This window comes from Zophobas morio, unplaced genomic scaffold, assembly GCF_036711695.1.
Source record: "Zophobas morio isolate AGI-343-1 ecotype UQ-CSIRO unplaced genomic scaffold, CSIRO_AGI_Zmor_V1 ptg000026l, whole genome shotgun sequence".
In the NCBI taxonomy this organism is placed as follows: Eukaryota; Metazoa; Arthropoda; class Insecta; order Coleoptera; family Tenebrionidae; genus Zophobas; species Zophobas morio.
This window is the reverse complement of record NW_026972131.1, coordinates 7,254,935-7,271,473: the sequence shown is the minus strand read 5'-3', so window position 1 is coordinate 7,271,473 and position 16,539 is coordinate 7,254,935. Positions and strand designations below refer to the sequence as shown.

At 31.9% G+C, this 16,539-nt stretch overlaps 1 protein-coding gene across 1 annotated transcript in view; it reads right to left on the bottom strand.

Annotated features, from left to right (window-relative positions):
- The window catches only part of LOC135136196 (contactin-1), a 548,953-nt gene extending 547,104 nt beyond the window's left edge, over window positions 1-1,849 (bottom strand). Inside the window, exon 1 of the mRNA XM_064065367.1 lies at window positions 1,185-1,849. Within this exon, the coding sequence (XP_063921437.1) occupies window positions 1,185-1,308 (124 nt within the window). The 5' untranslated portion in view covers window positions 1,309-1,849. The remainder of the gene's footprint in view (window positions 1-1,184) is intronic.
- Between the last annotated feature and the right edge of the window lie 14,690 nt (window positions 1,850-16,539).

Genomic DNA, 16,539 nt, shown 5'->3' with positions numbered 1-16,539 from the left:
CTCAATTTCAAAATTTTTCAAGTAGGAACAACTTAACCGGCGGGAGGGTTGAGGTTTTCTCCAGGCTTTAGTAAGAATTTGCTTAATTTATTCGGAAAATATGTAGTGTATTTAGTATTAAACAAAAACTGAGAAAAGATGACAGTTTGCCGTATTATAAAAATTCGAGAGCAGTTTGTGGTAATTTTTAGAAAAAAAAATCCATCGGGCCCAATTTTGAGAAAATATATTTATAACAAAATCGATAGATATATATTATGAAAAATGGGACAAGTTTCATCATCCATAAAAATTTAATTAGTAGAGGAAATTTTTTTTGATAACAGGGTTTAGCTGCTTGGAAAAAACGCGTAATATGTCAGGATTTATAATAAAGTAGTTTTTTTCTTTATAAATCGCAGTAGTGTTTTTTTAATGTCACTCATTAATTCATTCTTTAATTCATTTATATTAATGAATATTTGCTACATTTTCCCACCATTATTTTTCATACATGCAATGCCTAAATTATAAGCATATATTTAAATTACAATGACTGAGCTCTTTTATTTAGTATACTTCAAATGTTACATAATGGGATAATTATATTTGGTTAGGTAAGCATAATATGGACTTAATTTACCCAGCGTACCTTACGACTTCATCGGCAATTTAATGCGTAACACCTCTAATAAACAAACGTTTTATACGTAGACATTCAAAGAAAGAATTTTACAAGGTGTAAAAAGCATTTTATTACCGTAACCTGGCAACAAAAATGGATAATTTAAGATTTTACAACGTATCAATAAAATGTTATAAAACCGGAAATAGATTTCATTTTGCTGCAAGCCCTCAAATACATCCATAAAAGCTCCGATTACCCGCTGAATTGTCAACAGTTTTTCATCTGATACCACATTGCAAACGTTTAAACCAATTCCAATTATCAAACGACAACAACAATGGGCGTTAATAAATTGACACGAGTGTCATTACGGGTACTCCTAATAAGCCCTTGACAAAAACCGAAGAGATTTTAGCACACATTTATAATTATGATGGGGGTAAACGCCAAGTACGTTTAGGTTTTCCATCAACATCGTCGTAAACGGATAAAAAGAATAATATCGTAAACGTCGGAACTTGTAAATTCGGGCCGCTTTATCACATCGCAAGTTATACGTTAAGGAAGAATCACTTACCAGGTTTATCGAGGTCGTTGGGGGTGGAGGTATCCTCCAAACCATTGAAGTTCGGAGACACCTGAGGCGCGGTCACCAAATAGATGGCAAGGATTCTCCAAATCAACCCCATTAACACTGGCATGTCATCCTTACATCTCAACACTGAATAAATCACAACACCACACAATGACACAAAAAATTTATAATCCTGCACGTCTTGAGCACAGATTTGGCGAACTATTATCCATTTCGAGAATCGTCACAACTTGTCCACACAGTCGTCAGAGGTGTCCAGGATTAGCACGACAATTAAATTTGAATGGTCACAGAGGTCGAAAATTCGCACAGGGTTCCCACTGAAAAAATTCGCAAGAGGCGAAAAGCGGCTACGCTGGCGGTTCACGGGCACGCGATGGCATCCTTGCGGCCTTCCGGTTCCGGGCTGGCAGCGTACGAAACGAGCTCTTTCGCGGTCATCGCTGTACTGAGCTATGAGGCTCTGCTCTAACTCTGCGCTGCTCTTCCACCTTGCTCACGCTCAGCTCGCATCTTCAGCACCCTTCGGTTGCTGACTTTGCTTACGTATGTATTATCAGATACATCCCGGAGTATCTCTTTGTGGTGCACTTTTGCGCCCGGGGTCCGACTGATCTCTCACTCAAATTGCCACTGTTGAAATGTCGATACGTACTCGTAAATATTGCTTCGCCGGCCAATAAACGTCGGAAAATTATTTGTAACCAATTGCTGACGTGAATAATAGATGCTTGACACGCCTCCGGGATAAAACTTTCAAGATCGACTATTTTTTAATCAAATCGATTTGCCGTAAATTACAGACTTGCAGTGCCACTTCCGGATGCACTCATGTAATAATTATGATTTTCTTGTGCGATTGTGACGACTTGTGGACTGGCGAACTCGGATTTAGAGCGCACCTCGTTCGTACTATTTTATAATAATTGCGTCATTATTTTTATTATTAATGTGGCCACCTAATAGGACACGTAGACGATTTGTTGGACACGTCAGGGCTGAGGTGGATGTTACTCCTCTGGAGGTTTATCATTATAAAATGTTCCGCGTGTCTAAACACGAAGATTAATAAAATAAGAGAGGTCAGCGTAGTTTAATCGATTATTTAATAACACTTTTTTGTGAAGTCGTTATCCACTAGCTGCTGAGATTATTACTCCTAAATGCTTTAATTAGCTTTACTCGCACTCTTCTAAGAAATAAATAATGATTTAGAAAAAATTTCAAACTTTAATTCCATAGTCAAGTGATAACTGCGTTACTGCTATTGAGCTTCTGTTAAATATGTATTCTGAAAACAATTAGATGGTAATATTAATCACCATTATTGCGTAAGTTTTAACCTAGGAAAACCTAACCGGACATGGTTCGGATAATAAATTAATTAGTAAAATATTTTTAATGTTTTATTTGCCAACATACCAACAACTTAATATGTAACAGTGAACTGTTTTTTTGCGACTGCGTGGGAAACTGACTCTTGCTTTGTTTAACTAAATATGAAAAATATCACCTTTTGCACTCCTAACAAAAAGTGCTGTAACACCTCCAGATAAAAATAAACATATTGAAATCTTTCTTACATTTATTAAACATCCTGTAGAAACAGTTCTAAAATAATAAAACATATTACTGGAGGCTCACGTAACGTTGCATCTTGCAGCACAATTTGTAATAAATATTTACCTAGTAAATTTTGATATACATAGTTTTCTAGAGGGTATGAATAAATAAGTTTTAGTTGTTGTTTCGCAAGTATAAAATAACTGTTATTAAATTAATTATAAAATAATTATTTACGATAAACGTGTTCAAAATGAAATTGTATTTTGTGAGTGTGGAAGTTAGCGGAACGAACGAAGTGAGAACAAAATAAAATCACTTTTAACATGAATATAATACACTAATTAAGTTAATTATTATTATTAATTTGTACAAACGAAGTTTGTTAGTTAGTTAGAAACAAAACGTTGCATAAACGTTTACAAGGATGAATACTGAAGAAAATGAAGAAAACGATCCAGTACTCGAGGAAATCGAAGAAGCAGCTAGGAAAGCTGCCCTCGATTTGCTCCCGACAAAGTCGAGGTTGCAGTACATGATCGCTTCCAACAGAGTCCAAATATGGAAATCTTCAAGGCTGTGGTCGAATTATTCCATGATCAGAGCGATGACGAACATAAACAAATAATGACGACATACGCAAGTTAAAATAAAATGGATGGTGGATTTTTTTTGATTTTTATGAACAATTTTACATAGAACGCCAGTGTTAAAAGTAATTCACTTTTAACACCAGTGGCATAATGTAGTAGTGTTTGTATAAAATATATTTTGCATGTTAAAGTTTGTTTCTACAGATTAGATAACTAGCATTATGATTTTACAAATAAAGGATCATGCCATAAATTTGAAATGAAATTGACATAAATAAATTTTCAAATGTCGTCATCAAGTTTTTGACAAGTACGAACACATTAGCACTTTACGATGCTTTTACAATACCCTAAAAGTCATCCAAACTTTCAATGAATTAGTTTCGTAGCTTGTAAACTAAATAGAAAAAAATTATAATTTTGATTTTTTTAAACCTACATGTTGAAGTATGATTACTGATTTTTCTAAGCCTTTACCTTATTTGTTCAAGTCGTACTTATGATTAGATCGCAGTGTGCTAAATACTGTGAATACGAATCTCGAAAGATGTATATGCCGTCAGGAGTATCTTAGGGCTCTGTGTTGGGGCCTCGTCTGTTTGTCATATTTATAAATGACATTGTCAAAACGTCGATTCAAACGTTTTGTGATATGTTGACGACCTAAGACTTCAGAAGAATTGCTTCTGTTGAGGATAGTTTGATTTTGTAAAATGACCTTCAACTCTTCCTTTGGTAGACTATTACCAATTTTTTACCTCTTGGTTTTAGTAACTAATAATAGTAATAATAATGTCTGTATTTGCAACAGGTTTTTTACACCCAATTATAGGAAATTAATTAATACAACAGGAAATTAAATTAAGGAGTGCTAAAACGAATTGGATAAACTCCATTTATTTTATAGCAGAGAGATTTTAAAAGTGATCTTTAAACAGATTCGAGATGGTGATTATGATTTTGATATATTGGGGAGCAAACTACAGCGTTGTATTGAAGTTTGGATCGAACAAGGAAAAAATACAGTAAACATAATATACGAATTTCATGACTCTCTACAATTTCTGTAAATAAAACCATAGATCTTGAATGATTTTGCGACAATGGCGTTAATGTGCTCTATGAAAGTGAATTTTGAATCAAACAAAACACCCAAGTCTTTGAAGGAGTTGGCACGTTCAATTGAAAAGTCGTTACACTTGTACGGGAACAAATCCGGCGACGATTTTTTTTTAAAAGTCACAACGCAACGTTTGCAAATGTTAAGAAAGACTCGATTCCTGATGCACCAATTTGCTATCGCAAAAATATTATTTGGACCAATAAAGAGTCATCCCAACTGTATATAGCCATATCATGTCAAAATTAAATGGTTTACTGAAGAATTGTATGTAATAATAATAATAATAATCAAATTTATTTCCTACAGGCTAGTAGCCCAAATACAGGAAATACATATATACACAATAATAGCACAATAAACAAAAACAAAAAAATATATATATAGTTTAGCTCTATTAATAATGTTCTTTAAACTTTCAAAAAATGTGTAATGCGGGATATACTAAAATATATAGACGATCTCTACAAATGTACAAATAACACTCGCGAATTAAGAGAGAAACGAAATATCTTAAGGTCGCACTATAGGCAGGCAATACAACAGGCTAAAACTGCTGCAAATAACAAATTTATTAATTGTGCTGTAAACAAAAACAAAGATATGTGGACTGTTATCAATTCAAAAAATTAGCGTAGTGTTATCAATAAATCCAACTGTGATATTGATGTGAATCATTTTAATGATCATTTTAGTAATATAGCCTGTGATATTATAAATAGTACACCACCTCCTACAGGTGATCCCTTAATGTTTATGTCTCAAAACATGTGTGATACTGATAAGAATTATGATTATTTTAGCTTTAGTGAGGCATCCATTTGCCACGTAATAGATATCCTTCGTAGTTTAAAATCAAAAAAAGTCAAGGACATCTATGGCATGAGTGTAGAATTGTTGAAAGGAATAACTGATGTTATAATTAGCCCGTTAACTAAACTCATGAATATGTGCTTAAGAACAAATGTATTTCCAAACTGTCTGAAACGGAGCCTAGTTATCCCGATATATAAAAAGGGTGAAGCGAATGACAAAAACAACTATATACCTAATATCCGTTCGCAAAACTCCCGCACTGTCAGTGTCAGATTTGGAAAAAATGACCTGAGTGTACTCAGTGGTGAGATGTGAAAAACCTGTACAATATGTTGCAAAATTGCAATCTAGTGACAAATTAGTAACTAAAAATAACTTGTCAAATAAAAATATCAAAAGCACATTAACTGAAGATTTTTATCAATTCAAGTAAAGAAAGAGTATGACACACGAACGACAACGAAAGCTTTTTTTGAATAATATATATTTTTGACCTTACTGTCCATTTCTACGCTACTGGTGCTACAATTTGTTTGAATTACTGACAAGTTCTTTAAACACAATGAACACTTCAGCAAATCAAAAAGTTAAAATAGTTAATAAACATTTGATTTTTCATTCATTAATTTTGAAAATTTGAAATTCAAGGCGGTAATCATATAAACTTAAAAATCTTTTAGGGTATTATTTCTCATACCAACAGAATGTCATTCTGACAGTGCGGGAGTTTTGCGAACGGATATTTTTTCGATATTACCAGTCTTCTCTAAAGTCTTGGAGAAAATTGTGACCATACAACTTACTGCGTATTTCGAAGATAAAATTTTTTTTACAGATAACCAATTTGGCTTTAGATCAGGTCGTTCTACTACCGAAGCACTGTTATCCTTTACCAACAATATATTGGGAGCTTTTGACAGGGGCGAAGTAGTGACGGTAGAATTCCTTGACTTTTTGTCTAAGGCCTTCGACTGTGTCAATTATACAACTCTACTACGAAAATTATTTTTCTACAACGTCCATCCAAACAGCTGTAAGCTTATAACTTCATTTTTGACCAACTGTACTCAAAAGAGTTGTAGCCAATCGTAAATCATCTAATGATCTACCCCTACAAATAGGAGTACCCCAAGGTTCTATCGTAAGTCCTTTACTTTTCTTGATATTCATAAATGATTTTCCCGCGTATATAGGAAATGTAAATGTGCTATTATTTGCTGATGATACCACAATTACAACGAAAGGAGAAGATATAGGAAAAGTACTAAGCTGTGGCCGGGAGACTCGATTGAGGGCCTCCGACTGGTTCAACAGTAATAGCTTAAAGGTAAACAAAAAAAAAGCGTCGAGATGTTGTTCATCCTGAAGTATTATCCAAACGATTACGCCACCGAAACCAGCTTCCTGGGCCTAAAAGTTGACTCCAAACTACTTTGGCATTACCATGAAGACCACCTCGAAAAAATACTGAACAAAAAATTGTCTAACCTATGGACTCGCTGTGTGGGGACATGCTTCGTGCCGTCACCGCGTTTTTGTTCGTTCTCTAGAGACGCGCTATTCGTACAGTCGCAAACCTGGGTTTTAGAGGGGACTGTAGAAATGCTTTTAAAGACCTAAAAATATTAACACTATTAATCTAATTTAAGTTACTTTTCTTCGTATGCTGATATACATGGCCACAATACAAGAAATAGGGATAAGCTATGCCAACAGAATATAAGACTCCTAAGAACGCAAAAGGCAACCAGATTTTTCGGAGTGAAATTTTATAATATTTTGCCTGCCGACATTAAATCATTGCCCCAAAAGCTGTTTAAAAATAAAGTTAAACAACATCTATTCAGCGGTGCATTTTATGACACTGATGAATACCTTAAGTATTTCCTTCAGTTGCAATAATTGTCGTGCATGATTGACCATTGCTTTATTGTAAGTTGATATGTGTTCTGTTATGTTTTGCTAGTTTGACTTGTGTAAGACTATATTGTTAAAGCACCAATAAAGATTATGATTATTATTATTATTATTAGCTTGGAATAATTTCACGTCATCAGCAAATAGTAACTTATCTGATTGTATAGCATCCACAATGTCATTAATGAAAAGGAGAAAGAGCAAAGGACCTAAATTGGACCCTTGAGGTACTCCAGATGTTGGTCTAATCACATTCGAAGCAAAATTCCGATATTTAACATATTGTTCTCGGTTTAATATGTAAGAATAAAAAAGACAATACAGATTCTAAAAAACCATACTAACATAATTTATCAATCAACATGATCTATTTGATCAAAGGCTTTTCGAAAATCTAAATAAACAACATCAACTTGTTTTTACTTGTCAATGGCTTCAGAAATATATTGCGTGGAACATGCCAAATTAGACTTTATAAAAGTTGCTTAACAATGAAATTATAATTTGAGATTTCGTTCATATCTCCTTTTTTAAATACAGGACAAACTGACGCTTTCTTCCAGACATCCGGAAACGAAGAATGCTTAAGTATTAAATTGAATATGTGGTGGAGTGGTTTCGCAAATATTTGAGCACAATCCTTAACAAGAAAACTTGGAACATCATCAAGTCCCATAGCTAGGGAATTTTTACACTGGTTAAATGCTTTTAAGATCTTATCCTCTGGAATATGATTTAATGAAATGCACCTTGGATTATTATTTTCTAGCATTTCTGAAACCTGAGGATCTGAATTGGCATAAACAGAATTAAAATATTCACCAAAGGCGTTGACAATAGAGATAGGGTCATTTAACTCGCGATTGTTGTACTTCATCACACCAGGAATTTTTGAATAACTCTTTTTCTAGTAAACTCCACCTAATATTTTTCTTAAATAAATCTACACACGTTCTGTACATTTATACGTTTAATAATAACTAGTTAGACAGGGTAGAGTTTTGTAAGGACTTAGAGGTTACTTTCGACTCAAAACTTACATTTTCTTATCATACTGACACCATCTATAATGATAGTTTAAACTGTCTTGGATACATGCCTAAGAAGCGGTAAAAACTTTAAAGATGCCAATTGCATTTGTGTGCTATATTGTGCCCAGGTGCGCATTGTATGGACCCCATTCCTGCAAATTCATAGAGATTCATTGGAGAAAATTCAGATTAAAATTAAAATTCAATGTTTGTTAATTTTCTATGATTTAAAAGTGATGGCATCTGTCCCGTTTGGAGATTTCCATATACTGTCCTTTTATATATCTATTTATACTCAGCTGACCATTATGTGTATAGGCAGTAACAACATAGCTGTTTGTAGTTCTGTTGAAAATTAATATTTTTTAGTTGGTCTGTAATTGGGTTCATTGTTACCTGTTGACCAACTCAAATCAAATAAATAAATAAATAAATCAATCAATCAATCAATCAATCAATCAATCAGTCAATTTTGTTTTGCACATGTTCAAACAATTCAGGATGTAAAAAATTACCGTTAATGTATTCTTCAATAAAGATTTGTTTAGTAATTTTTCATAAGTGTCAGTACAAATCTTGATTTTAATAACGTACAGTCAAAAAGTGCACGATAATTTTCTCTATTGTAAATATATCCTCAAATCATGGGCGCTCGAATAACAAAATTTGTCAAATTTGACATTTTATTTATTCAAAAATGTTATGCCACTGGTAATAGCCAGACTTGCATTAATTTAAAAATTCAAAAAACTCCATGACAACGAAAAATCGTGCACTTTTGGGGGGCCGCAACTGTACCCTAACAATTTCATAACATTATAAAGTTTCCAAATTTGACGGAAATTAAGAAATTAATTAAATTAAAAAACGCAAAAAGTTGATTAAATGAAAAACGGAAAATTGATTTGCTTCACATATTCATTATTTTTCGACATCCTGTGTGAGCATTAGCGAAATCTAAAACCATATTTTACCAGGAAGGCCTCACTCCGGGATATTTTGTTCAAAAATCACATAGTTAATAAAATTTTGACATGAAATTATAAATGTTTTCGAGAAAATAAATAAATTAAATTTTGTAAATATTAGTTCGTGTATTACCCAAAAAATTTAAACAAATTCAATTTCTTAGACGAACTATAAAATTTGTTTCTACAGGTTTTTTGTTAACGTCCGTGTTTTAACATAAAAATAAGATGTACTACTAAAGCACTGGTAAAGGAAAAGGAGTAACAAACTAAACAAACATACTAATGTCTATGTTTTTTGTGAAATTTTCTTCAGAAAATCTTATGATAAGGTATATCATATCAATTGGAAAACGCGTTGGTGTTTTCTCCTTGATCTTATTTCAGTGCTGCTTCGCTTGAATCATCTTCATCTTACTTCTGTGCAGATGACTATTCGTAAATAGACGAGCAACATTATTTGACAAAAGTTCAGGCTTTGGCTTTGTGGTGGCTTTAAAAGTTTCAATTTGGAAACATTTTTTGTAATCCTGGTTCAGGTGGAATCGGTATTTTGGGTTGCCTATTTTAAAAACACAAATGGCTCATCTTAGCTGAATAACCCTGTATACAGGTGTTTGCGAAATGCACCAAGTAGAAAAAAACTGAAAATTGGTCTGGATGAGTAGATATCATCAAGAAAAAAATGTTCTAATAAAAGTGTTTTAGTTTTCGAAATAAAATTGATTGAAAATTTGCATGTGTGCAAAATAAAGGCCGTTATTTCGAAAACTTGTTGTAATTTGTTTAACGTTGTGTTAATTTTATTCTTTATTTTTATTTTGATTAGTAAAGTTTAGTTGGTTATCGTCGTTGAAAAATCTTATTCTTATTACTAGTTTCTTTTTATTAACTATGCTCATTCATTAATAAGTCTGTACATAACTAGAGAAAATGACAACATCCTGAAAAAGGGTAAATTTATTTTGGAAATTTTGATAATACAACAGGAGTTTTTTCATTCCTTATGCTCTCGGGAACCCCTCCAATTTTTTTGTGGGTGCATTTCGCAAACACCTTGTATATTTTTTGTGGAAATTCAGTTTCTCAAAATTATATTAATTAAAAAAATAATTAATTAATTTTTATATTCAGTACTTTATTGTCCATTAATTTATTAAGTAATTATACCTAATATTTTATACATTTATAATTTGAATGTTTCCATTTTTTCCATGTGAAGAATTTAAGACTGCGCTAATGTCCCACAACACAAATTTGACAGAATTGTCTATATTCTAAATGATCGAGTCCATTGTCAAAACGAACTTCATACAAAGAAATATTTTAGTTAATCGATGTATACCTATGTTCTCTCAAGCACGCGATCAAGGGCAATACTACTGTTTCACCTGGATCCCATTCTGCTAGGGCACGGAATTTTATTACATAAAAGCCTTACATAAAGAACCTATTGACCAGTCTCATCAGCCAACCGTATTTTAAGATTAAATAGTGATGTTATCATAATGAGTACTACAATATTTAGGGCGCCCGAGCTTTCATGTACGCAGTAGGATTAAATCAAAATTACTCCTTTTAGTTTCTCATTTTTGCTATACTTTTAGAGATTTGATTTTAAAATTTGACCTTTTGTACCATTTAGGGAAAATCAGCTGTTGATAACAAAAACGTCATTTTTGTTCTTTTTTTTACTTCAATCAGTATACTTCTGTATTTTAGTGCAAATGCATTTAGCCCGTTCGCATCAACCCTAAGTAACGGACGAGAAGACGGAAAATTCTTTGTTTATTTCAACTAATTTTAAGAGGAAATTGTTCCTTTGACAGATCATAATTACATAACTTTGAAGAAAATTACACAACTTTATTCTAATAATAAAGACGAAAGAGTTGTCAATTTAATGTCCGTCTTAAATGTTTTAATTTCAACTTTGTTATATTTTAAGGACTCTGGAGCTATTTCGAAACCATATTAAACTCTAAGATAGTGCAAATCTTATATACGAGTAATATAATAGCAGGAAGATTTATTTCAAATTGTTCTCCTTATTCGAACTTTACACGTAGTTTTTAGAGTTTTTTAATGAGTGTTGTGCACATTTTTTTGACACTGCTAAATTTTATTCTTTAATTATCTACTAACTAATCTATAATTATTAAAGTTCGAAATTTCTACTTCTCATCTTTAAGGATTGCTACTGTCATTATTAGGATTCTCATTTTTGTTTATTTGGATTAAAAAAAAATTGCAACTAATTTTTTCCAATAATACCTAGAGTCGAAACACTATGAAAAGAACATTCAGTAACAATTTGTCACTTAGATTTCTCTGATTTAAATAAAGCGCAAAAAACACACAAACTACCAGCAGACGAAACGAAACACGGTTAAGTTAAACCACGGAGAACCACAAAACAGAATGACGAACACCGTGGATAGTTCGACCGATAGTGAGCTTAAATTCGCACTCCCTTTCATTTATTTATCGTATTTTCACTGTAGCAGTAAGATACATTCCTTGTAAATTAATTGATGGCTGGTGTATGCAAGTTAAGTTTAAATAAAAAAAAAAAAATTGCAGACAAGGAATTGTAAAAGATATGCGATTTCTTAGTCATGTGTGTTTATATATGTAAATTACCTGTAATCCTGATTTTTATCACCCATAATTTTTCAATTGTGTAAAATATTTGCTCGAGGATATGCAGATATCCTTGACAGAATATTTCCTCTGGTCATCAATTATAAATTATATAGTTTATTAATCTAGCAAATGCATGTAAATATAATTCAACAATACTTTATCTTGTAGACTTGCTTAATCGTGTGGAAAATATAAATTCTATCAAGACTGTCGTATAGTACCTTGGAGCACATTTTCTTATTTTGATTCGAGCGCACTTCAAACGGCGTTTTCAATTCAATATTCACACAAAGAACGCAGTGAGGAATGCTTTTAACAAATCATTTTATATAACCGGTAAACACAATTAGAATAGAAGGTATATACGGGTTAGAATCACACCTGCGAAGTAGGTGGACGATATGGCTGAGTTTTCCTAACTTAAACCTTGAATTTATGATCAGGCCTTAGTTTTTCTGGTTCCTTCAACTCTGACATTTTTTGAGTAATTACCACGAAAGCATCATTCTCACATACAATAAACATGTTATTTATTATAGAAGAATTTTTTGCAAAATCTTTTGCATAATTTCGTAATTCGCTATCTCATCAGGTAAACAACAATAAAGGAAATGTTTTGTTTTCAAAACAGTGCATTGTTGCGAAGTTTTCCGTACACAACTTTCTACCATTCCGTACATTCATTTAACAAATATAGACATTAAAATTATGTTACCTGATTTAACAACATACAATGGGTAAGTACATCATACAGAGTTATGAATGTGCTAAGAGTATCGTTAGACTGCATACTCGTAGATTTAGGAACGTGGTTATCAAACAGGTGCAAAAACAATCGGTCCGGTAGTTTCGGAAATTTTTTCATCTACGGGCAATAAAACGTCGAATTAGCCATTCGTCCGATGGACCCTTTTACAATACCTTAGTTTACGCTCGAGAAGACAGTAAAAATAGAGCCCACGATTAATTTTTTTTTTAAACTTTCTACAACCCGATTCTTTTAAAGAAAGAGTTATTTGAACATTAAACCAAATTGCGTTCTTGCATTTTTTAGTAAGTTTGTTCTATACCTTTCGAATACGCCGCCTAAGGTGTACTGTCGTGTAATTTAAATTTGAATTTTACCTTTAATATAGAACACAAGCTTTGGCGACATTAACGAACGTCATGTCAACAGACTAAAACTTTGTGAAGTGAAATTCTGGCGCACCTTTTGTGAGCAACGTCGATAAAGTATTTCCTCTTGATAATTTTTCATGTTATAAACACTGCTGTAATTACACAAATATTTTTTAAACAGAGTTGGCTACCAAATTTTTTTACCTGCATGATCACATCTACATAATTTTAGATCTACTAAATTCCAGGTAACGAAACGATGAACCTGTGACCTAAAGCACATTTTGAAAAAGATATATAAATGAAGCTTTACTAAAAAATAAAACTTAACTTATGTTTACTTCTATATTGTATTTCATATATCTTGAATTTTGTTTTTTTCCTGTCCGGATTATTATTTGAGCAAAAACTGGCTACTAAAACATTCATAACAAATTTGTAAGCGTATTGACAAAAATGTTTATGGTTAAGTACACTTATTAGAGTGAACATAGTGACAACTATAAAATAATTTATAAGAGGCACCTGAAAGTGTTTTTAAGGTCCACCACCTGTTGCATTATGGAAACAACTTCTTAGTGGCAATTAACATTCCTTATAAACCATACAAGTGAAAAACAATTTGTAAATCGACAGAAAACATCTTTAAATTGCAGGACAAAATTATCACTTTGCATGAACATTTGAGGTCACAGTAAAATTTACCCTAGCTGTGTACTTGATAGTTACAGTGCAACTTGCGATGTTGTTTAATCTGTATTAAAAAATAATCCTGATCACCTGAGAAGTTCACTTGTAATATAAAACAGCTAAATAATTGTTATACAAAAAACTGGACATACAGGATCTCTGTTTTAATAATTTAAAATAAATTTATGTTTTTCTGTTGATTTTCTGCGCTTACAGTTGCTCCATTAAGAGAGAAAACAGTGTTAAACTTCTGTTATTAAAATATTCCAAGATCACCAGTGACAAGTTTTTATAATTTATATTACGTGACGTAGTACGTTTGAATTAATTTACGGTACAACATTATATGATGTGTCGTGAATTAATTTAAATTGAAATGAATGAGTCGGATTAATCGACGTCGGTCTAGATCATGTAGTGTCAGATAATGATCATATGTTTCAATCGTGCCAACTAATTTACACAAAATTTCATTCATAACTTGGTTTCTCGCATGTATAAATAATACACCAAGGAAAGTCTTCCTGATTTTCATTTCCCCAGCACAAGCCAACGAAATATTGTAAAAGGGCACATCTGCCGACTTGCTACCTTGGTGTTTTCTTGATGTTTCATGACTCATAGTGTAAGAAAAAATAGGTCTGCCATTTGCGTCTGTATGTTTCCATGTGTCATCTGCCGGCTGTCCGTCGTTTGCATCAATTTTTAAAATAAAAAATAATCTCCAAAACTACTGGGCCAATTGTCGTCAAATTTTATCGGTATATTAAGAATATTGTGTAAACGCTGATCAAAATTTGACGTCATCTCGAAAATTTACAATAGTAATAACACAAATGTGGCATCTTTGATGGATTGAAGAATATGTATTTCTCGCCTGTACTTCAGTGGCGAGGTAAGTTCGGTCCAAATAACTTTACATTGGTTAATATTATCGTAATAAGGATTAAATACTACAATCAGGTTGCGTATTTATTGTTTACTTTATGAATAATTTATACAGTTTTTATGAATCTAATGTGATTTTCAATTAAAAGTACCTTTAATTTTTAGCTGTTAGTATGAAAACACTGATAATTTTACTTTATATAACAAACATTGAAAAAATAGTCACCGCCATATGTTGCTAAATAAATATCATTTAAAGTGCACAATATAAAAGTTATCTCTTTTATCGTTTTTTTTCTTTTTAAATAACGAAACAAGTTAATCATGTCTGTCATATGTAATAACGAAAATGCGACTGAAAACTGAACAAAAAATCATTTTTGGTACTTGTAATTTAAGACAAATATTGATAACATTTATCAACCTGTGAAACAGAAACTAAACTACAAGATGTTTTTTACGAATTGCAATAACCGGATACAGTGCCGACGGTGCAGACTTTTTTATTGCTCTGACTTCCACTTATTGAATGAAATACTACATTTTATTTTGATTTTCGATGTTGTAATTCACATTTGGTTAATTATAACTTGTCTAGATCTAGGGGAAGCGCAACAGTCTCCCCCTAATTACGGCCTTCTCTAGGGGTTGTGAAATATCGACAAAATATGAAAGTACTAAATTGCCCGACGGACTCCATTACTATACGTTCTTAGATTATCCTCGATAAGAAAAACAACTTGAAAGAAAGAAAGAGGATCAAAACTATTAATTAGAAAGTTATAATTGACAAAATGTTCTGAATAAAATTATTATAATTCTTATTAAACAACAAAGACGTTTGTATTTTCACATTTTCCGGAAAATGGGGTGACTCGTTCTCAATTTGATTAATAAAAAATAAGAATGCAGTGATAAATCACAAGTAAAAACTCATCATAATTTGCACATTTTCGGTAGAATTTTGAGATAACGTCATCAATTTTTGGGGGGAATAAACAGGTTTATTTTGATTAACAATTTACCATGCTTACAATGACTTCAAAGGATTCAGTTTTGCAATTCTTGATTTATGCAATAAAATAAATCGACTGATTTATTAATTTTTTGATATTTTTTGACTCACCCTGTAAGAGCAAATCCAAAAAATATTATTGCAATTATTTGACAAGTGTAGACTGATCATATTTTGCACATTTTAGATAGGATTTATTTGGTAAAATTTTGAGATGACGTAAGCAATTTTTTACCATAGTAATTTTTTCTGCAATTTTTTCAGCCAATCAAATTCAAAATCCCCACTTTTTTATCATGCGTCATAAGTACAGAAATATTATTTCTTAAAAACATACGCATTTGTTATAACTATTAATTTGTTGGAGATTGCTAAGAAGACTTTTATTACATGTTGATGCATTAATTTAAATGAAATCTGTCTAAATGGAAAATAGGCCAGGGCCGATAAAATTTGAGTCTAAAAAAATTTAGAATAGGGTGACACCTATTGGAAAAAGAAGAAAATATAACAAAAATAAAAGGAAAAATAATTTATGGAAACGGTTTATCATGATTTCCGGCAAAACTACAAGTCCTATCGAAAAAAGTTAAATGGCAAAGCTCTAGGTAATAAAAAAATCTACAACTTTTGTATTTCACTTTTTTCACGTAACCTCAAAATTTATGCGAAAAATATAAATAACCGAGTTTTTGATTTTTTAATTTTATCTTCTAGAAAAAATTTTTTTCGCCAGCCGTCTTAAAAGATGTCACTTTTAACGTCAATTTTGGACGGAAAACTTGACGTTTTTGTGAGAGTAAAAAAAAGTTGCGTTACTAAAGTAACAACGTCATTTTTGCCTTTTTAATCCTAGCATTAATTTTGTTTTTTAATCCTAGCCTTAAAAAGTTTTCAATTGTTTTATTTTGAGAATGAAATGCTATTAATATTTTCCAATTTTATTATTAACTTACATTGTTATTAATTAT